At 43.4% G+C, this 22855-nt stretch overlaps 1 protein-coding gene across 5 annotated transcripts in view; it reads left to right on the top strand.

The window, feature by feature from the left end:
* Positions 1-22855, top strand: part of MCF2L2 (MCF.2 cell line derived transforming sequence-like 2) — a 375955-nt gene that overhangs the window by 310791 nt on the left and 42309 nt on the right. For all 5 annotated transcript variants that reach the window (XM_043992226.1, XM_043992225.1, XM_043992228.1 and 2 more), the window contains exons 22-25: positions 5031-5252; positions 13690-13782; positions 14096-14174; positions 19230-19302. In XM_043992226.1, coding sequence (XP_043848161.1) covers positions 5031-5252; positions 13690-13782; positions 14096-14174; positions 19230-19302 — 467 coding nt within the window. The remainder of the gene's footprint in view (positions 1-5030; positions 5253-13689; positions 13783-14095; positions 14175-19229; positions 19303-22855) is intronic.

Here is a 22855-nt window from a genome sequence, read left to right as displayed (position 1 = left end):
ATGGGTTCTGAATCTCCAAGGGCACTTTGCACAAGGCTGGATGGTTAGAAAGAACTCAGGGACTTGGAATCGAAAGCTATTTTCCTCCCAAGAGCAGCAGCCCAGTGTCTTCTCAAACTCATTCAAAATGATGGATGGAGTGGGAAAAGAAGGATCCCCTTCCACCGGGGTATTGTAGCCAGCAGCTCTGCTACACTAGGGCCTTTGCCTTCTGTGCTGGACTTTGTAACAGTCTTTTTACCCAGTGTATTTCCTGGCTGTTTTCATGGTGGGTTTGCCAACAGCTGTGGTCTGGTCAGCGGAATGATTAATGAGGTCAGCAGTAAAAAATGTTCTGCGATCGTTTGGCTCCACACCATGCATGCATCCTTTTTTTCCTCCTATGACCACCACTGTTTCTTTTTTCTTTCCATGCACCCACAAAATGTGCAAGCACTGGGCGAATGAAAAAAAAATTTATAAAACTCTTACTCTTCTTTGGACTGGATTTACAGGTACAAAAGGGAAACAGTTCATGTCCTCCAGGATCATATATTCTGATGGGGGAAGAAAACACACTTGATTCCTCTTTTCTGATATGGTGGGAAAATGGGGTACGAGTTGGGGTTGGGGTTCTTGGGAATTCCTCTTTAAAGAATTACACCCTCTTGCACACAAAACTTAGTTAGAATAAGGTGATAGTTTATTTAGGAGCAAGGGAAGGGAAGGGTGGGGGGAGGGAAACCATGAAATAAATCCTTGGACATTTCATGGGGAGATTTGGCACAAAGCACATGGCTCAGAGGTACCAAATCCCCCGAACAGGAGACTGGAAGGTACTTTTATAGAGGCCTGATGGGGGTGGACCATCTGCCTGTGGAAAGTTCCTTTAGTGAAGGTGGACCATCCCCCCCCCGGTGGTAGCTGGGGGAATTGGGTGAGCAGTGGAGGACCATCCCCCACTGGTAGTGACTAAAGGAATTGGGTGAGGGGTGGCTACAGATCCCTCTTCAGAACACAAAGGCCGAAGCCACACCCAAACTTATCTCCGCAGGATAAGGGAGACCAGAATAAAGGGTAGGAATCCCAAGCTAGCTCAGTCCGATTTGGTTCCTCTAGGCATTATCTGTCCTCTGGTTTAGTTTCTCAAGGAGAAGATTCCTCAGTGTGCCCCAGAGAAATTCTGGGGTGCTCTGCGCCCCATGACATTTCCATGTGGACAATTGCTGTTGGGATCTGTTTGCTCTGGCTTGCTCTTGCAAAGCCAGGCTGCTCCATTGTTCTTCAGGGCTCTAGGAAACTCCCAGAGGATTCAGGATATCTTTTCTCTAATGTTAATCATCTTGAGCTCCCACCAGTTGTGTTTCCTCCACTGGAGTGAGTAGCACCCTAGCCCATTTAACCACTTCCCATCAATTAGATTTTATAAAGGAATATTTACTTTAAAGATATAGCCATCATAAAAGTACATTTCTCCCCGACAGCTCGGGGATGTACGCTCTTCCCCATCCCATCTTGATTTCCAGGGAGAACAGGCTCAGATTAAACTTAGTTTCTACAGAAGTTTGGCCCCACCAGGTTCACATTCATTTACTAAATGAGTTCCAAATCTCCCCCCACATCATCTGTCCCTGGAAACCATCAGTGGAATCAAATCACCAAAGAGAAATATGCAAAGGTTTCTGTCACTAATCCTTTTGGAATGCCTTAGCAGCCGAGCCTCCCATTCACCATGTGGTTAGCCAACAAAAGCCAATTGCAAAATATCTACACGGATTCCATGTCTCTCCAAGGCATTTCCATCACTCACTATCACTTCTCTCCAGGAAGCCAATTCTCTAGCATCTCCACATGGGGAGAGGATCCTGTGCATCGGCCAGTACCCATTAGACTGTGTTGCTCAGATGTACCTGTCCCAACACTTGCTAAATCATAAGCTTATTGTCCAGGCTTTACCATCTGCCCTGCCGTTGTGCCCTCAGGACAAATGCAACTTTCCATCTGCCCCGCTGTTGTGCCCTTTTCCATCTGCCTTGCTCCCATTGGAATATGAGCTTCTGGAGAGCCAGAGATGTCTTCCTTTACTATTCATATGTATGACTGATCTCTGCTTGCTCCTGACCTTTTTAAAAAATTTCTAATCTGTTCTTGATGCTTTATTTGTGACCTTGGGCAAGAAGATTGACTTTCCTAGGCCTCAGTTTCGTCACTTATAAAATTAGTCAGTTGACTACATGGCCTCTGAGGTCCCTTCTGGCTCTGGATCTGTGATCCCCTGATCCCATGAGTGGCTTGCTTTGTTAATTCTCATGAGCAAAATCTCCATCCCAATGTGCCTGCCCCTGTTGCCTCCTGGTTTCCCCACCACTACCACCACTGCCACCATCTATGAAGCAAATTTAATATTAATCCACACCAGAGTAGGTACCTGGAGAAGGTGGGTGGAGCATTCATGATAATGTCAAATGGGAAGTTTTACAGTCCCATTAATGCAAACTAATATATTTATATATAAACTATATATATGTATATATAGTTTATATAGCACTTTAGGGTTTCAAAGCTCTTTATAAATATTATCCCTTTCAATTTTCACAATAACCTTGTGAGATCGGTGCTATTATAACCCCCATTTTACAGATAATTAAACTGGGGCAAACAGGGTTAACTGATTTGGCCAGGGTCACATAGCTAGTAAGTGTTTGAGACCAGATTTAAATTTAGGTCTTCCTGACTCCAGGCCTGGAGCTCTATCCACTGTGACACAGAGGTGCCCCTAATATGTAGATATACTCAGTATATGTGCATATATATATAATGTATATACACTCAGTATATCTATCTATAGCTCTAGCTGTCTAAATCGATCTCTCTCTACACACATACACCCCTCCCCCAACTCATCTTTTACAGGTTTGCAAATCGAGTTCATAAAGGGGTGATTACTACCTCAAGTTTGAGGGCTACTCTGCAGGTCCATGCTTCTAAAATTATAGCTGATGGGCCTCCACCAATGTGCTTTCCCATAATAATCAGACAGTATACACAACTAACTCAAAGTAAAGGCATTTACTTCGATGGGGTAGTGAGAACAGGAGCAACACAACATATCCCTCATTAACCAGGGACCTGCTCTCCCACAAATTCGTACATCAGTAGGAAGAGTAGGTACGGAAGACAACACACTGGTAGTGAGGCAAACACATGTTGATCACATATGGCCTTTGCTGGGGATTGCCAGTTCTCATGTGTCCCTTCTCTTCTCATGTTAGACCCGGTTAGGTCTAGGCAGGTTGTTTACCTGCTGTATCTGCGCCTGCTTCTTGCTGTAGCTCAGCTCTTTTTTTTTTTTTTTTTTTGGCAGGCAATGGGGGTTAAGTGACTTGCCCAGGGTCACACAGCTAGTAAGTGTCAAGTGTCTAAGGTCAGATTTGAACTCAGGTACTCCTGAATTCAGGGCCGGTGCTTTAACCACTGCGACATCTAGCTGCCCCTGTAGCTCAGCTCTTTATGGCAAGGGCAGGTCCTTTCTTGAATCTGTAGTCACCTCTATTCTCTGTCCTTGAATTGGTTTGGGGTTTCTGCCCACAGCTCTCTGACTCTGCTTCCCGATAGATGGAGGGTCTCTTACTAGGAGAGGAGCTGATTGGGGGTGGGCAGGAGAAGGCAGAGAGAGAGAGCCTTCTGGCAAAGGCACAGAGCTCACACTCTATTTGATGTTTGGTGTCTCCATGATGCCTTGAATTAGCCTCAGCTGCCTCCAAGACAGGAAGGCCACCTGGGAAGTCAGCTTTTCGCCCACCAATGGCTAGCTGTCCTTTCAATTTCTTGGAGAAACTTCACAATTTCTTTTTTTTTTTTTTTTTGGTGAGGCAATTGGGGTTAAGTGACTTGCCCAGGGTCACACAGCTAGTAAGTGTTAAGTGTCTGAGGCCGGATTTGAACTCAGGTACTCCTGAATCCAGGGCCGGTGCTTTATCCACTGTGCCATCTAGCTGCCCCTGAAACTTCACAATTTCTAAAGAGATAACTGGGTATGGTTACCTCCTAGCAGTTTGCTTACTCCATAACACCTCATCAACTCTGTTATCTATGCCTTACTTTCTGTGATTATATCAACTAAACTAGAGCTTCTTAAACTTTATCCATTCACAACCCCTTTTTGCCCAAGAAATTTTTACATAACCCCAAGTATATAGGTATATAAAATAGGTATACATAATCTTTTAGTGTGGCCAAATTTTTTGCGACCCCTACATTCAGTTACAAGGCCCCATATGGGGTCTCGACCCACAGTTTAAGAAGCTAGGAACCAGACTAAGATCAACATGAGGTGTGGGAACCAACTCCCCTCCCCCATCACACATACAATGACTATTGCAATGGAAATGTCCCTTCACTAGAAGGAAGTTAAACTCTTGAATAAGTCAAGACAAGAGAAGAGACTCCTGAGAAAAAGGAAATCAACATTTATTAGGCACCTCCGTTGGGCCAGGCACTGTTCTGGGCTCCTTTATTACTACATTTGATTCTCATAGTGACCCCTACGAGGTTAGGTGCTATTAATATTGCTATTTTACACTTTCACAAACTGAGACATGGGTCAGTAACTTACCTATGGACACACAACCTGAAAGTGTCTGAGGTCAGACTTGAACTCTGGTCTTCCTGATTGCAGTGAAGGGCTCTATTCACTGAACCACGTAGCTGAAGAGTTTATGAAACATACCTCCACCTTCATGTCAGATGATTGTTTTCCATTTTCAGACACAGTCTCTGTATGGGATAATTTCTCTGAATTGTTTTGGATGGCCACAGGGCAGGATTTGGTCCAGAGTGGGGTAGAATCTATAGAGACATCAATAAAGTGTGTGTGTGTGTGTGTGTGTGTGTGTGTGTGTTTAAAGTAGAATAAGAGAGTTATATGAGATAACCTCTAAGGTTCTCTTCTAGCTCTAAATTGATGATTCTGGGATCCTGGATCCCAAGAGCATTCTCTCTCCCTCGTGGACATCAGCTTCCTTCTCCTTGTGTCTCTGTGTGTCCCCCAGGGAGACCTCCACGAACTGGGCAAGTTGCTGATGCAGGGCTCCTTCAGCGTGTGGACAGACCACAAGAAGGGCCACAACAAGGTCAAGGATTTGGCTCGGTTCAAACCCATGCAGCGCCACCTATTCCTCTATGCCAAGCTCCTGCTCTTCTGCAAGAAGCGAGAGGACAGCGTCGATGGGCACGAGAAGTCTCCCTCGTACAGTTTTAAAAATTCTCTCAAGGTAATGACACCAGGAATAGTAAGAGCTTCCCCCTCAAACGGACACTGGGACATTGGGCTGAGACAGAGTGAGGCATGTGCGATGTGTGCAGGACCCTTCTCCAGGCCTGAATATTGGTGTGAAGAGGGTTCATTGAAATCATCCTGGGCTAAATAGAAGCTGATGCTTGTATTCCCTTATTTTAAAATATATAGTGATATCTTTTGTTTTATATCACCAGCTTTTTTCAGACTCACCTTCCCTCTACTCTCTCCCAGAGTCATCTCTTTTATGAGAGAGAGAAAGAGAGAGAGAGAGAGAAAAAACAGTTCAGCAAAACTAACCCATCAACCAAGTTCTATATAACACCTAGTGCTTCCTACCCATAGTCCCCTATCTCGGCAAGGAATAAATGAATGAGGAAAAAAAATTTTTAAATAGATGAAAGGCATTTATTAACTACTTACTATGTGCCAAATTCTGTGTTAAGTGCTGGGGATATAAATGAGAAAAGTGAGCCAATCCATGGGTTTGACAAAGCTCACTTTTTTTTTTTAAGTGAGGCAATTGGGGTTAAGTGACTTGCCCAGGGTCACACTCAGGTACTCCTGACTCCAGGGTCAGTGCTCTATCCACTGTGCCACCTAGCTGCCCCAAAGCTCACATTTTAATTGGGGGAAATAATACATACAAAAGAGTCCAAGGGAAATGTTCAGATGTCCAAAGAGCACAGAAGGGAAGGAAATATTCGTAGGACATTTTTAGGTTTTCATTATTTAATTTGATCCTCAGTCAGTTTACAAGCATTTAAGCTCTTACTATGAATCAGGGTACTAACATAAAAGGAAGTTGAAAGGCTGGTAGAGTGACAAAGGTATCCTCTCCTGGGGAGTATAGAAAAAACGTCCAGAGGGCAGCTCAGAGAGGAAGGAGACATGGCTGTCTTGGGCACCCTCCTTAAAGGGAAGTTCTAGAAGAGCTAACTCAGCAGAGGGGGAGCTCTCCAGGGTCCTTCCAATGGGTTAAATCTCCTGGCTTCCTTGACTCTCTGAGAAGTAATTTCTATTATTATCAGAGTGGCCATTTTAGAGACTTTACCAGTAACTGTATTAACAAGCAAAGGAACTCCCTCTATCAATGCAGATTAGCACCTTCTCCCCAATTTATAATCTTAGAGACTTGCCTAAAAAAACTGAGAAGTTGATTGACTTGCTCAGGGTCATGCAGCTATTATTACATGTCAGAGGTGGAATTTGAATCCAACTTTCTCCAAGTCCAGCCCTCTACCTACTGCAAAGTCCAGACCTCTCCTTACTGCATAATGGATATTATCTCTTTAGATTAAATATCTATATCTATATGTATGTGTGTATATATATATAATCATAATAGTTACCTAATTTCTCACAACATTCCCATAAACTATAGGTTCTTTGGTTATTATTATTAACCCCATTTTTCCAATAGGGAAACTGAGGCTCAGGGGCCCAGAGCCAGTAAAAGTCAGAAGTGGGATTTAAAGCCAGATCTTCTTGACCTTTAGCCCAACACTCTTCTCTTTGTGCCCACAACCTAAGGGAGGGGTTGGCAAGAAGGAAGGGAGCATCTCCAAGGGAGCAAGCAGGTGCCTGCTGAGGCTCGACCCAGACTCAGACAATGGAAGGGCAAGGCTTCAGTCTGGTGGCACATTCAGGCTGTGTGCTGGTGCTAGTCATGTGAGGCACCTCCACAGGGAAGCAGGGGGGCTCAGAGTCTGTCCTTTGTCCTTCTCTCCTGTGCCCTGGCCTTGCTGGGAAGTTGCTGATTTATGGCACTTTGCTGACTGTTTCCTAGAACAGCAGAATTTGTGCCACCCACAAGCAGGTGATAAAGTTGGGCCGGGCCCCACCCTGGGGGAGGCAGGAGCCTGCAGCTGCCTCCTTGAAGAATTTGTTCGAGATCATTTTCAGTTTCCAAAGCTCTCTGCCTTTGCCCCATTGCCAGGGGACTGCATCTAAACCTGGCATGACGCACTATGGAAGATGTGGGTTTGATGACAGCCTCTCTCATCCTACCTGAGTGACTCTGGGCTAGTCACTAAAACCTCTCTCAGAGTCTCAGTTTCCTTACTTATAAAACAAGAGTTAGACAGATCATGGGATTGTTAATTTAGAGCTAGAAGGGACTTCAGAAGTCATCTAGTTCAGTCCTCCTTTTATTTTATAGATGAGAAAACTTCAGCACAGGGACCATTAAGTGACTTGCCCAGGGTCCCCAGCTAATAATTGTGTGCGATTCAAACCCAGCTTTTCTGACTCCACATTCTGAACTCCATCCATTGTACTTCTCTTTCACCTCTTTTTTTTTTAAGTGAGGCAATTGGGGTTAAGTGACTTGCCCAGGGTCACACAGCTAGTAAGTGTTAAGTGTCTGAGGCCGGATTTGAACTCAGGTACTCCTGACTCCAGGGCTGGTGCTCTATCCATTGTGCCACCTAGCTGCCCCTCACCTCTTAATCTATGATCCTTTGCTTAACACAGTGTCTGACACATTAGTGTTGTTCAGTCATTTCAGTCACATCCGACTCTTCATGACCTCTTTTAGGGTCTTCTTGGCAAAGATACTGAAGTAGTTTGCCATTTCCTTCTCCAGCTCATTTTACAGATAAGGAAACTGAGGCAAACAGGGTTAAATGACTTGCCCAGAGTCAACCAGCCAGTAGGTGTCTGAGGCTGGATTTGAGTTCAGGTCTTCCTGAATCTAGGCCCACCCTCTGTCCACTGTGACACCTAGTTTCTGGGCAGGTGAAGCTGTTGTCCTGATCAGAGCAGCTTTCCCAGTTACGAGAGAATTTGCCTTTGAAGATCCTAAGAAAGAACACATACCTTGGTGTGCTGAACTTGGTGAGCAACACTGGCCAGGTTCCACCCCTCCCCCCAAGAGGTAGGGTCAGTTTTCAGAAACTGACAACCATTCAGCTATTCCTGCACCAGAAGAACCGGGTGCTTAGAAACCAGGAGAGTACAAACTCCCCGGGACAGTGTATTTACCCAGACATTCCTAAATCCATTTTAAATTAACTCCTACCCTGAACAGCATGCTAGGGGCTGACAAGCCCTTTCTGCAGGCTCTTTAGTTTCTCACATTAACTTCCCATTCATTCTACTTACTATGACAAAGGGTCAAAGTCAATTTTTTAAGTCCCTGTTATTTCCAAAGCCCACATTTGCATTGGGACTTCACACCAGGGACTGAACCTTGCTCCCTGAATGTCCATCAGCCAAGAACTAAGTAAAATCCTGTAGGTGGGAGATGACTCTGGAGATATCGATATGCCTGAGGAAAGGTAGGTGTGGTAGAGTGGTGTAAGCATTTGGCTGACAATGAGGGAAGACCTGGGTTCAAAATATGCCTCTGACACTTACAGGCTGTATGACTCTGGGCAAAGTTTCTAAAACTCTATGAGACTCAGTTTCTTCATCTGTAAAATGGAAGAATCAATCATATCAGCAGTAGTAGGTGCCTTATAGGGCTATTGTAAGGCTCTGGTGAGATCATGCAGGTGAAGGTCTTTGCAAACTTTAAAGGCTACAAATATATGTATGCATGTATGCATGTGTGTGTGCAAATATGTATGTATTCACACACACACACACACACACACACACATATATATATATATATATGCCAATGGGCCTGGCCAGAGCCAGCTGAAGCTACAGGGAGATTGTTGAAGGAGAAGTATAAAAGAGCCAATTCATTGAGGCCACTCTCTCTTCCCCTAGATAAAGATGACAGTTGGGGAAGAAACAAAGCCACCAGCATTTTGCAAATATTCATTAGCAGAAGTTGGGCTGATGGAAGGAAAGAGGAAGATGCTGGTCCTAGCAAAAGAGAGATTCTAATCCAAATATACTCTCAGTGATTTGTCCATTTACAAAATAATTTTGTGTCCTTTCCAAGTCTACTCTTCAACTGACAGCTTTTGTTTGCTATATAGATTCTTAGAACTCGAAGACATATACAGTTTTTTCCATTAAGAATATTATTGGGGGCAGCTAGGTGGCACAGTAGATAAAGCACCAGCCCTGGATTCAAGAGTACCTGAGTTCAAATCCGGCCTCAGACACTTGACACTTACTAGCTGTGTGACCCTGGGCAAGTCACTTAACTCCCATAGCCCTGCAAAAAACAAACAAACAAAAAGCCCAAAAGAATATTATTATAATATGTTATGGTGCATATATAATATCACATACTATGTGTTTGATGTTTATATTATATTGATATATTATACCATACCATATTTTACATCACATCATGTTATAGCATGTTATGTTACACATATGTTATACAAAACATTATTGCAATGTTATATAATATTATAATGTTATATACAACATTATAGATCATGTTATATATTATGTCATATATAACATTATAGATAATGTTATTCTTAATGAAAAAAATCTTTAACAGATCAGATTCATGATACCAAATAAGAAAAAATGGTGACATTAAATATTAAAGGAAAGTATATAATCAAGAGTTTTATATTAATATAGGCATAAGTATAGTGGTCAGGAAAACATTTGGTGTAACTAAGGCAAAAATTGGCTTGCTGGTGCATTTAGACTACCAGATCAAAAGATGTACTGGTGTATGATGGATCCAAACAGCCAACAGTGGATATAAGCTTTTATTCAAATACTGGAAGTCTAAAAAATAAGTTGTGAGAACAGGAATGCTTAGGAGAGTGCATCTCACATACAAATTCTATTGAAAAGAAAAGAAAGGGGGAAAAAAAGAAAAAAGGAACAAAACTATTTTGAGGGTAGTATTCTATATTAGAAATAACTATATTGCTCTAAAATTCTTACTGTGCATGTAATCTCTGTGAATGGAAATTCCATGGTAAATAAAATGTGATAGAATCAGTTATCCTGTTAAAAAAAAATGGAAGCAATTAGGAAAGTTGAAGAATTTGGTCAAATAAACATGGGTCCTCTATACCCACTGGTAAATTGATGGATTATCTCATTAGGATGAAGTAATGAGGGGTGTATGATCCTCCTTTAAAGAGGAATAAAAAGAAATGTTGATGAAGAAATGCCTTGGATCCATCAGTTTTCCTCAGACGCTAAGCGAAGGCAGGCTCAAAAGTTATCTGGAGTGACTTTGGATTGACTGGGAGTTGGGAATGACAGTGTAAATGTGGGTATTCCTAAGTAGGTATTCTCATTTTGGAGAGGGTCTCTGTCTATTGCAATACTTTCCAAAAGGTGGTTTATTATGACTTATTTAGGACTTTTGCAGAATAGGTGAATATTGAGCATATTCCGAAGGGAGGAAAAAACAGTATGATATAAGGAAAACAATAGTTTGGAATGTTCTTACAATAGAGAAGCACAGCATATTGAGAGCATGAAGAAAGGGAAAATGTATTCATTTAAAAAGAGATTGGGGCGGCGGGGGAGGGGGGGGCAGCTAGGTGGCACAGTAGATAAAGCACCAGCCTTGGATTCAGGAGGACCTGAGTTCAAATCTGGCCTCAGAAACTTGACATTTACTAGCTGTGTGACCCTGGGCAAGTCACTTAATCCTCAGTGCCCTGCGAGAGAGAGAGAGAGAGAGAGAGAGAGAGAGAGAGAGAGAGAGAGAGAGAGAGAGAGAGAAGGAATATGAAATGTAACTGAACACTGTAACGACTGGAATGACACCACCTGCTGGAGACTTACTGTAGAAAATCTCTGCCATGAGAAGAAGGCCTCTGAGGGCAAGCCATGCGGTCAGGGTCCTTAGCGTCAGGAAGTGACCTTTGCTCGTGGGTACTCTCTATCAAGGCTACCAGCCAATCAACTTGAGGAGCCTCCCATTTCTGGGAGGAGGACACAAAGTAGGAAGTGGAAGCAGGTGAAGGGGTTCTGTCTCTTTTGGTTCCTGACCTCGTCATGGTGGGTCAGATGATAGGATCTCTTAGAAATAGTTAGATTTTTACCTTTCTCTCTGATCCTAATGCTCTTTAATAAATACTTAAACATTTAAATACTCTTGCTAAAGCTTATAATTTATTGGCGACCACTCATTAGATTTTAGATAGTATAGCCAGAATTTTAGTCCCTTACAACACCAAAGGAATGTTTTGCAGGAGAAAAATCCAGGCTTCTCTTTTACTTGATAACTTAAAGCAATATGAAGTTATCTCCTTCTCTTTTCTTTCAGAAATTTCATTTTTGGAGAGATCTAGAATGGATAATATTCATCCAAGAATTTATTATGCCAGAAAAATAGGAGTTGGACATTGTTGGATTTGAGATATAGTCTTATTTGATAGTCATTCATTATGAATAATAATAGCTTTTACAATTTTTATCTTTCTTTAAACTAATATGGTCATATAAATGTATTAAATTTTTCCTTTATGGAATAGTTCTAAAAATTCATTATGCCTGCAAGTCTAGCATTTAAAGACATTTACAAGTTAGTTAATGAATGAGATAAGTTAAACAATAAGCATATGAGAGGAAGTTAAAGGCATTTAAAATATGCACGAAGACTGTGTGACCCTGGGCAAGTCACTTAACCCTCATACCCTGCAAAAAACCAAAACAAAACAAAACAATAAAATATGCATGAAGAGAAATACATATAAAATGGAATGTGTATATAAATAGGAGCAGAAGGATTAAAGCAATAATTGTAAGCTTAGTAGCCAACAAATTCAGACATTTAAATACATGAACAGTAATTTTAAAAAATTATTTTAAATAACCATTTTATTTATTTTTTTTTTTGGTGAGGCAGTGGGGGTTGAGTGACTTGCCCAGGGTCACACAGCTAGTAAGTGTCAAGTGTCTAAGGTTGGATTTGAACTCAGGTCCTCCTGAATCCAGGGCCGGTGTTTTATCCACTGCACCACCTAGCTGCCCCCTTAAATAACCATTATTTATGGCTTATATAGAAAAAAAGTATATCACTTTAACCAGATAACAATATTACCATTTGTTTCTATGTCCCTTTCTAAATTTTTTTTTCTAATGTACAGTTTTTCTAGATTTGGGACCAGTTGTTATTTGAATAATTATAGTTAGTATGTATGTCCTTTTGGGCTCTTCTCTCCTCACTAATTACTCCTTATGCTTCCCTGTATTTCTTTGTGTTCTTCCTGTATCGCATTTCTTTTGGCATAATAACAACAAACTGAGATCTGGGAAAGACCTCAATTTAGAAAGGCCAAGGACTGTCATGAAAATGTCTAAGGCTGACAAAGAAAAAGAAACAGCAAAGTCTCCAAGCTGTAGAAAGATAGGTCTCACAATAAAGCCAATCTTAGGTCTGAGACCCAAAGACCCCAAGCAGTACCAGGAGATGGTATTTATACCCCATAGACTCCTCCCACTGCACCCTTAGAGAATTGCAAATGGTACGGAAAAGGATACATTGAAACTTGAACATTATCTTTAGTGACAAAAGCCATCTAACCAACTAATCACAATAGGGAAACAGTTACTCCTGCAGCATATTTCTAAAGCAAGGTAGTCATGTCTTTTATCCTGAAGCATACTTCTAAAGCAACAGGTAAGAAATCTCAATGCTAATTGGTTCCTTCAGATTAGTAGAAAGGATTTTTAGTGTTGTGGTTAACCACAATGCACCTTTTGAAAAGGGACATCACTACAAAGCTGATACATGACCCTTGGTTGAACATGTAACCACAGTGGAGAGGGACAATGGTCAAGGGTCAAGTTTACAAGTACAGTCTGAGCTCAAGCCACTAAAGAATATTTATAATACATTAAGAATAAGTTACACAATATCTATGCTTTGTGCTAGATCATTAAATTCCAAGAGAGTAGAGAACACTTAAGATTAAGTAAATCACCATTTGTAGTCTATTCTACTTATTACTATCACAGTTAAATTACTTATATTTTAGGGGTGGGGAAAATCTCACTCACAGGACCCCCGCTGCATCTCAGGGTCATCTCCAGTCATCCTAACCTCTGTCTTGTAACTAGATTTTGATTACTGGAGGAGAGAGTAAGGTTTAGCTCTGCCTCACTTAATCCAATTCACATAGACAGCTAGAGATTGTTGTTTGTCCTTCTTGAAGAGGACCAATGACATCACAGGGTGATGCCTTGACTTGCAAGTGAATTGGATTCAAATGAGGCAGAGCTGTGAAGAGTCATCAGTCACACTCTTCTCCAGAGTCAACTGGCAAGACATAGGTTAGGATGACTGATGAGAGATAGTCAGAGAGGAAGCCACCAAAAGAGACAGAGACAGAGAGAGGGAGAGAGAGAGAGAGAGAGAGAGAGAGAGAGAGAGAGAGAGAGAGAGAGAGAGAGAGAGAGAGAGAGAGAGAGAGAGAGACTACAAGACATGGGAAAGAAAGGCTGAGAAGTGGCTAGAACAACTCAACTGTGGAAAATAGAAAACAGTGATTCCAAATATTTCTTTTCTCTTTCTGGACCAGATGAGCATGGTTGGCATTACAGAAAATGTGAAAGGAGACAACAAGAAGTTTGAAATTTGGTATAATGGTCGAGAAGAAGTATACATTATTCAGGTAAGCCCCATGCCTTGCTGAGTGCACTCTCTTTTCCCAGTAGATTCACAACTCATGTGTGTATGTGTGTATATGGGGGGGGGGGCTTTTTGTCTTTTATCAATCAGTCAAATGATCATTTATGAACATAGTGCCCAGCACACATTAAGTATTTAATAAATACTTGGGGACTGATAGACTATTCCAAAGGCCACTGAGGGGAGACTATAACCCTTGAACACACAAGAGAGCTCTAGCTCCCAAGAACAAGAGCTATCATCACGGATTCAGTCTGATGCTCATAGAGTTTCTCTCTGTGATTCTCTCTGCGCAGGCATCTTCAGTAGAGTTGAAAAACCTCTGGGTTTCTGAGATCCGAAAAGTCTTGACGGGACAACTGGAAGCTTGCAGAGGTAGGGGATCCCTTCCTTACTCCTCTCCTCCAGGGGTCCTCCATGAAAGCCTTTCCTTTTCACCTTCCACACATGGGAGAGTATTTGTTCACAACCAGATCACAGAATATTGAAGGGGAAAGGGGCCTCAGTGGTCCTCTAGTTCAATCCATACGTGGGAAATAATCCCGTCACAACATACCCAGGTAGTGGGGTCGTCCAGCTTTTGCTTGAAGATTTCCGGTGAGGGGGAATCTATTACCTCCCAAGGTGGCCAAATCTACTTTTCCCCCTGGTGCGTCTGCATTTGTCACAGCATTCTATGTAGAATTCATACTCTTTGGAAATAGCTCCTCTTCACATTCCCAAAGTGCTTTCCATCTCACAGAGCTTCCCCCCCAACAACACTGGGAGGTGGGGGCTGCAGGTGTCATGAGCCCCATTTTACAGGGCTTGACAACAGGTGGGAGATTCATGCCAGGACTCAAACTCAGACTTTCTGACTACTCGAAGGGCTCCTCCCTCAACACAGACTGAATCTTTGTGTCATCAATTTCTGAGTACAAGGGTCAAAATTGTGAAGAGGCTGCACCAGTGGGTAGGCAGTGTGTTTTTCTTCTGAAACCAGCACATTGTCATCTGGAGGTTAAGTTTCACTTAATGTGAGTGTGTGAAAATATAGCTAAAATAGAAAGAGACAAAAAATCCAGAGACTGATTTGCAACCTAATGTTTCCATATGGCATCTGCTGGCAAGATGGGAACAAGGGCTTGACCCCACCTACCAGGCTTAGGTTTCCTCTTCTATAAAATGATCCAGTTGGACTAGAAATCCTTTGGAGGCCCTTTCAGCCCTAGTCTCCTCCCTGTCTCCTACATGGATGGTGCTGATGAGAAGCTCTGGGGAACAAGAGCCTGTGAGTGGCTCATTCCCAACCTGCCCCATTCCCATTAGTGGAAAAACAACTCCAACTGTGCATCCTCCTGGTGGTGGGTCTTAGCTGCATAGCTAGTAGGAGAGGCTTGGTCTGTCCTTGATGGAGTCTGACTGCTGTCATGAAGGAACAAAATAAGCCTATTTGGGTAATCTGGCATGAGCCATTATTCCTAGCAGGGTTGTTTTTTTTTTTTAAGTTTTATTGATGCTCTCTTTTTTTTTTTTTTTGGCGGGGCAATGAGGGTTAAGTGATTTGCCCAGGGTCACACAGCTAGTATGTGTCAAGTGTCTGAAGCTGGATTTGAACTCAGGTCCTCCTGAATCCAGGGCTGGTGCATTATCCACTGCACCACCTAGCTGTCCCTCAATGCTCTTTTTAAAAATTGTTCCTTCCCAGTGAATTCTTCCCACCCTTTACTCCCCCCAATGCACATTAGCACCATTCCTTGTAGCAAAAAAAAAGTACATTTAGCAAAGCAAATCAAACACATTGGTCAATAATATGTGCCTCAATCTGCACCCACAGTTCACCATCCCTCTACTAGGCAGATGTTCAATATCAGTCTGCAGAAGTCACAATGAGACATTGTCGTCATTGTCTACATGATCATAGCATTTATCAACGCTTTAAGGTTTGCAAAGCACTTTATAAACATTATCTTGTTTTATCCTCACAACAACCTTGGGAGGTGGGTACTATTATTGTCCCCATTTTACAGATGAGGAAACTGAGGCAAACAGATATTAAATGACTTGCCCAGGGTCATACAACTAGTAAGAGTCTGAGGCCAAATTTGAACTCATGTCTTCCCAACTCCATGAATGTACAGCATTCAATCCACTGCACCACCTAGTCACCTGTTGTTAGGTCTTATTAATCACACTTCAATTGTGTTCATGTTACACCATATCATAGCACTAAGAGAATTAGAATATTTTTTGCACCAAGTCATCTGTGCCCTTGTAACCAGTGGCATGTAGCTCCAGGCTGGCCAGCAACTTTTGGAGTACAGTATGTAGCCATGACATAAGACAGTTAACCCTTCTTCAGTTGGAGATCTTCCTAGAGGGATCCAACCTGGGGACTGGGCCTTGTTTGTATTTTGCTTGAACTAAATCCAGCACTCCCCCAATTCCTCTTCCTCTCACTTTGACCTTCATAGTAATTTTCTACTGGATAGGAAGTTCTAAAACTAACAGCTAGCCCCCAACTAAAGGCCTCAGCTAAGTTTCCCCCGGAAAAACCCCAAGAGGATGTGGGTCAGGAGGTTGGGAATGTGGTTCTAAAAGTGAAATGGGAGATGCCAGGTAGAAAAATCAGTGCATCGTACCCATGGGAGCAAACAGTGCAGAACAGCTACTCTTCTCCATCCATTCATTTATGCATTCATTTGGCCAAATAAATATAGCATTGTCAAATAATATAGCACAGTCGAAAAATAGAAGAGAGGAGCCAACAGACAAGACAGAGAAACAAACGACAAGCCCGGAATTCCACAAGAACCTCTAGGGCTCATTTTCTCCACTGTTCACCTTTGATAGGTGAAGAAATGGATGTGTAGAGGAGTATAGTGACTTGCCCATATTCACACAAAGAGTCAGTGGCAAAGTCAGATTTCGAACTAGGGTCTCCTGAGTTCCAGTCTTGGGTCTTCCATCTTAACGCTTACTCCCTGACATGGAACTGCTAAAAACATAAAGCAGGAATTTATGTTTAAACATGAGGACCACTTAGGGTGAATGCATTCAGAGGAGCTGGAGATCACCAGGGGCTGGCATAGTTCCCTGAAGTTACCTGGGCAGGACCTGGAAAGACCACTGATGAGTAAAGGGTAAGGGAAGGGTGTCCAGGAAGGGAGATTTGCCTAAACTGAGACTGAGTCAGAATATGGGCATCATGTATTTGGGAGACAGTGGGATTTTATGGGGGAGAAGGAGGAGCAGGGGGGTGAGGAGGATGGAGAAGGGGAGAAGGATGGAAAAGAGGAGGGAGATGAAGAGGAGGGGGAGGAAGGGAGGAAGATGGAAAGGAGGAGGGGAATGGAAAGGAGGAGGGGAATGGAAAGGAGGAGGGGAAGGTGAAGAGGAGCAAGAGGGGGTTGGGAAAGAGGAAGAAGAGGAGGAGGAAGATAGAGAAGAGGGGGAGGAGAGGAGAAAGGGGGAGGAAGAGGAAGATGGAGAGAGGGAGGAGAAAGATGAAGGGAGGGAAGGATGGAGAGGAAAGAGCTGATGATTGTGGTCATGGTGGCAATGGTGGAGTGTGGTACAGTGCAAAGACGTCCTGGCTGTGGAATCAAAGGGCCTTGGTTCAAATCCCACCAAGACTCTTTCTAGCTCTATCTCTTTCATTATCTGAACTCATCCCAAAGCTATTATTACTTTATTGTTATCCAGTTACAAAAAGCAGTTATTTTCTCCACCTGTACAATGAACTGTAAAGCTTAAAATGCCAAAGAAATGCTACTGCTACAACTACTCTTGCTGCTAATATTATTATTTGTTCTTTTCTATAAAGTGTTTTGCAAACCTCAGAGGCACATGTAGATATTAGCAGTCATTCTCCCTGGAGACCTGCTATTAAAGGCTGGATGACTCCTCCCCCCCGCCCCCCCCCCCATCAGCTCTGCCACCCGGGGGATTCTTGCACATGTCCAGGCCAGACTAGATGGCCTCTAGGTTCCCTTCTGGTTCAGAGTGAGTTTGAGAATGTGAATCTGCTCAACTAAGGAAGATTGGCTACAAGAGAGAAGAAGCTCTTTCCTCCTTTTCCAGGCCCGTGGGATTAGGCCCCCTCCCAGGGCACCCCATGAATGATGCAGAGCCCTGGGAAAGGGGGAAGTTGAGACCCTTTTAACTTCTGTGTCGTCGCCTTCATCTGGCAGGCAAGGCAGGGGCACTAAGGCAGGCCCCTCCTCAACCACTCACTCTTCCCTCGGAGTGGGGTAGCAGTTATTGGGTGACTTCCAGAGGACTCCAAAAGCAAGGCAAACAGATCTATGGGCAGCTCTCTGCCCTGCAAAGTGCCTATGGGCCATGGGGGTGGGGTTCCCTTTGGATGCTGTCCTCACTCAGGTGCCTAAACAAGCTGTTTTCCAGGCTAACAGCTCTGGCTACAAATTCACAAAGGCCAGGAAGTAGAAATGGTCCTGATTACATTATTCTGCCTGGGATTGGAGCAGGGGTGGGGGAGCAGGAAGTGTCCAGTAATGCCTGGGAGTGGTAGCATTGCAAGGACTGTGGATTAAGCTTTTGTTGGCAGCAAGACAAATGGACAAACAAATAAATGGAGGGAGGGAGGGAGGGAAGGATGGATGGACAGATGAAAGAATAAATGGATGGACAGATGAAAAAATGGATGGATGGAAAGTGGCCATGGTTACTCACAGGCCAGGCAGGCTGAGAAGAAGCCCATCACCCCCTGGGCCATGCTGTAGCTCAGAACAGTGTGTCCTGGAAGCAGCAATACACTTTAAGAAGGACCTAAAAGTCAAGAAATAGGCAGCCAAGAAGAGCAGGCAGAGAAGGCAACAGACCATTGAAAACTTCTTTGGGGGAAAGGTGGACCAGAATACACTCTCAGAAGAAGATAATAATGACAAAATAGATGGATGGATGCATGGATGCATGGATAGATGGATGAATGGAGGGATGGAGGGATGGATGGATGGACAGATGGATAAAAGAATAAATGAACAGATGTAAAGGTGTTTATTAAAGGTACCCAGGGATGAAGTTCAGAAGAGTGCAGCCAACGGCGACTTATGAGACAAGTGCCCTGGTTTGTCCTTAAATAGAGGATCAGGAGGAGCTTCCCACTGTCCACCCCCCTTCCAGGAGTCCCAGGAGCACTGAAGCTGTGTGCGTTTCAGATCTTGGGAGAGGAAGAGATTCTAGAGGACATGATGAAGTCCAGGAGAGCAGCCATGGGGAAGCCAATCAGGTGGCTTCCCTGGGTGCCTTCCTTAAAGGGAGGATCTGGGAGGAGCTCTCTGCTGTCTGCCCTTCATCCTTCGGAAGCCATGATGAAATAATACAAAGATTCCTTTAATGCCTGATGACTCCTAGACATCAGTGAATCAATCAAATTAGGTAGTACATTTCTGGATGGTTAAGGATTCTTTTTCCTTTTTCTTTGAACAGAAGCAAGTCAGCTACACCAAAGAATCACAGAAAGTGTCTACCATGCACCGATGGACACATCTAGCTCCTCCAGGTAAGTATCCCCCAGCCTGGGGTTCCTCATGGAGCCCTCTGCTCCTTTCCTGTATTCTGTATTTGCCCAGGAATCTCTATGAAGAGAAGAATCATGTCAGTCAGTCATTGATCATCAGACATTTATTGAACACCTCTTATGTGCCAGGCACTGTGCTAGGCATGAAGGATAAAAAACAATCAATCAACATATAATTGGGGGGGGGAAATAAAATATTATTAAAAATAAAAACACACAAATACCCCCCCAATCAACCAATCAATTAGTTAACACTTACTATCAAGAAATTGACATACTAATGGGGCAGGGCAGGAGGCCAGGAAAGACTTTATGTAGAAATGAGGTGTCAAACTCAGCAGCTCAGTGCGAAACTTACCCGTGTGGCCCAAACCAGATTAAAATGTAATTGGGGGGGCAGCTAGGTGGCGCAGTGGATAAAGCACCGACCCTGGATTCAGGAGTACCTGAGTTCAAATCCGGCCTCGGACACTTGACACTTACTAGCTGTGTGACCCTGGGCAAGTCACTTAACCCCCATTGCCCCGCAAAAAAAAAAAAATGTAATTGGAAGGGCAGCTAGGTGGCGCAGTGGATAAAGCACTGACCCTGGATTCAGGAGGACCTGAGTTCAAATCCAGCCTTAGACACTTGACACTAGCTGTGTGACCCTGGACAAGTCACTTTACTCCAATTGCCTCACCAAAAAGAAAAAGAAAAAAGAAAAAAAGAGTTGGCTAAATAAATGTAAAAAAAAAAATGTAATTGGAAGGGGCAGCTAGGTGGCGCAGTGGATAAAGCACTGCCTCTGGATTCAGGAGGACCTAAGTTCAAATCCTTCCTCAGACACTTGACACTAGCTGTGTGACCCTAGGCAAGTCACTTTACTCCAATTGCCTCACCAAAGCAAACAAAAAACAACAAAAAAATAATGTAATAGGAAAATGTTTAACAAGATAAATAAAAATAAAACATAACATGGCTAATGTTAATTTGTGATTTTCTAAGTTTGGGACATTTAAGTGGCACAGTGGCCAGAGTATTTGACCTGGAGTCAGGAAGACTCATTATCCTGAATTAAAATCTGGCCTCAGATACTTCCTAGCTGTGTGACCCTGGGCAAGTCACTTAACACTGTTTGCTTCAGCTTCATCTGTAAAATGAGCTAGAGAAGAAAATGGCAAACCACTCCAGTATTTTTGCTGAGAAAACCCCAAATGGGATCAAAATGAGCAGACAAGCTAGAAGAAAACCAAGATGCTAAGACCAAAGTTACTGCTGTTAGAGAAACTGGAAGTGAGGAGGTGAGGGGCTATATAATACACTACATGAACACATCCTCCACTATCTGTCAGGGATCCTTCCACACCTACACATATTTGTGGGCAATTGCTCTGGAGGTCTTCTTGACACTAGGCAGTAAACCACCTGGAAAAACTGGGCCCCATTCAGTGAATAATAATAATTTACATTGCACTTTAAGGTTTGCAAAGGACTTAACAGATCATCTCACTTGATAGTCACAAGTCTGTGAGGTAGGTATTATTATTATCACCATTTGACAGAGGAGGAAACTGAGGCAGACAGAGGTTAAATGACTTGCCTAGGGTCACACAGCTAGTAAATGTCTAAAACCAGATTTGCCCTTGGAGTCTTCTGACTCCAAGCTCAATGCTATCTGCCACACTGCGTAGTTGCCAAGATTCAAGTGGGATTCAAGATGCTTGAAGGCTCAGTGTGTGTTTAATGAGAACTATAAATGGAATGGAGGGAAAATAATTATGTCAGTAATGAGATATATCAATGAAGACCTACCAAGCACATGGACTTCTAGGGGGAAATTCTTAGGTGGGTACAAACATGTACCTCTATCCTGTCCAGTGAAAACAGAATCCTTAACAATGATCCCAAAAATGGATACATGATGATTTCCAAAAAGAGAATGGTATGGATTCCAAGCCAGGGCTGTTGGCCACACAGCAAGGGTGGAAGAGCCACACAGTGCTCTTTGATCCACCAGGAATGGAGCCTCCCCCGACTGCCCACAGAGGAAAGAGTGGAAACCCTCACCCTGTCATGGGTCCTTCTTCTGGAGACCCCTGCCTCAACTCTGCCTGAGGGTAGAAAGCAGTTCTATCCCTTCTACATTCTAAGCTTTGTCAGCTCCCAGGATCAGTGAGGACTGGGGAAAGGGTCTCCCTTTTCCTAGACCCCACTGTCCTCTCTAGAGACAGGCTCCTCTCTGTCCAATGTCTCCCAGCTAATCAGCAGTCACATTTCCAACATATGCAAGCATCTCTGGGCTACCAACAGGGGACTACCAAACCCCCCTGGCCAGGGTGCTATGAGTTACTAATTTGATATGGCCTGAGATGGCTGAGCAGACAGATCCTGGTGGGCTTCCCCATGGATGGGGCCCGTAATGCCAAAGCAGGAAAGTTCCTAACTGTACAAACAGGGATGAGTAGAAGACTTGAAGATATGGGAATATTAGCCTAAGAACAAGGAGACTAGGGGTGAGGAGTAGGGGGAAGCCATGATAACTCTGGTTAAGTAGGTAAAGGGTTATCATGTGGAGCAGGGATTAGATTTTTTCTTTGGGGCCCCAGAGGGAAGATCCTGAAAGAAAAAGTCACAAAGGGGCAGATTTAGGTTTTTGTTCTTGTTGTTGAGTCTTTGTTTCCTTATTTGTGGTTTCCTCAGCAAAGATACTGGAGTGGTTTGCAATTTCCTTCTCCAGCTCATTTTATAAATGAGGAAACTGAGGCAAACAAGGTCAAGTGACTTGCTCAGGATCATAAAGCTAGTAAGTATCTGAGATTGGATTGAAACTCATGTCTTCCTGGGGGCAGCTATGTAGCGCAGTGGATAAAGCACTGGCCCTGGATTCAAGAGAACCTGAGTTCAAATCTGACCTCAGAAACTTGACACTAGTTGTGTGACCCTGGGCAAGTCACTTACTTAACCCTCATTGCACCACCAAAAGAAAGAAAGAAAGAAAGAAACTCATGTCTTTCTGACTCCAGGCTCTCTTATCCATTGTGCCAACTAGCTGCGGATGTAGAACTGGCTCCTTAGTGGAAATGACTACCTTGGAAGGTGGTGGTTTTTCTTGTCATTGGAGGTCCTCATGGTAGACCTCTTGTTCAGGATATAGTCTAGGGGATTTGGGGTTAAGGAAGCTGGTCTTTTGAGATCCCTTCCAACTCAGAGATTCTGCCAAGCTGCCTGTAAAATGGGCAGCGCCAAACTGGGGATGACTTCAAGCCAGTGAAAGATTGGACTTTGTGAAGGAGAGTGAAAAAGCCAAGAAACCAAAAGCAAAGGAATCCTCAGGGGAGTTGGCTGCTTGCTCAGCACAGACTCCTGTCTAGGGCTGGGCTTGGGCAAGGCTTGATTATTGAAAACTTAATCATCAACCCTTCCCCTCAACTTTCAACACATCCCAGTGCCATAAAACCAAGAAAATGAAAGGGAACTGGCAGAGCCGGATAAGGAAGGAAATGCTTCTCATCTCCAATGACCTCAGCTCCTAGTCCTGGGGTTACAGTCGAGT

The sequence above is a fragment of the Dromiciops gliroides genome, chromosome 3 (genome assembly GCF_019393635.1).
Source record: "Dromiciops gliroides isolate mDroGli1 chromosome 3, mDroGli1.pri, whole genome shotgun sequence".
Taxonomy (NCBI): Eukaryota; Metazoa; Chordata; class Mammalia; order Microbiotheria; family Microbiotheriidae; genus Dromiciops; species Dromiciops gliroides.
The sequence above is the reverse complement of the archived record's forward strand: the minus strand, read 5'-3'. Positions and strand labels throughout refer to the sequence as shown.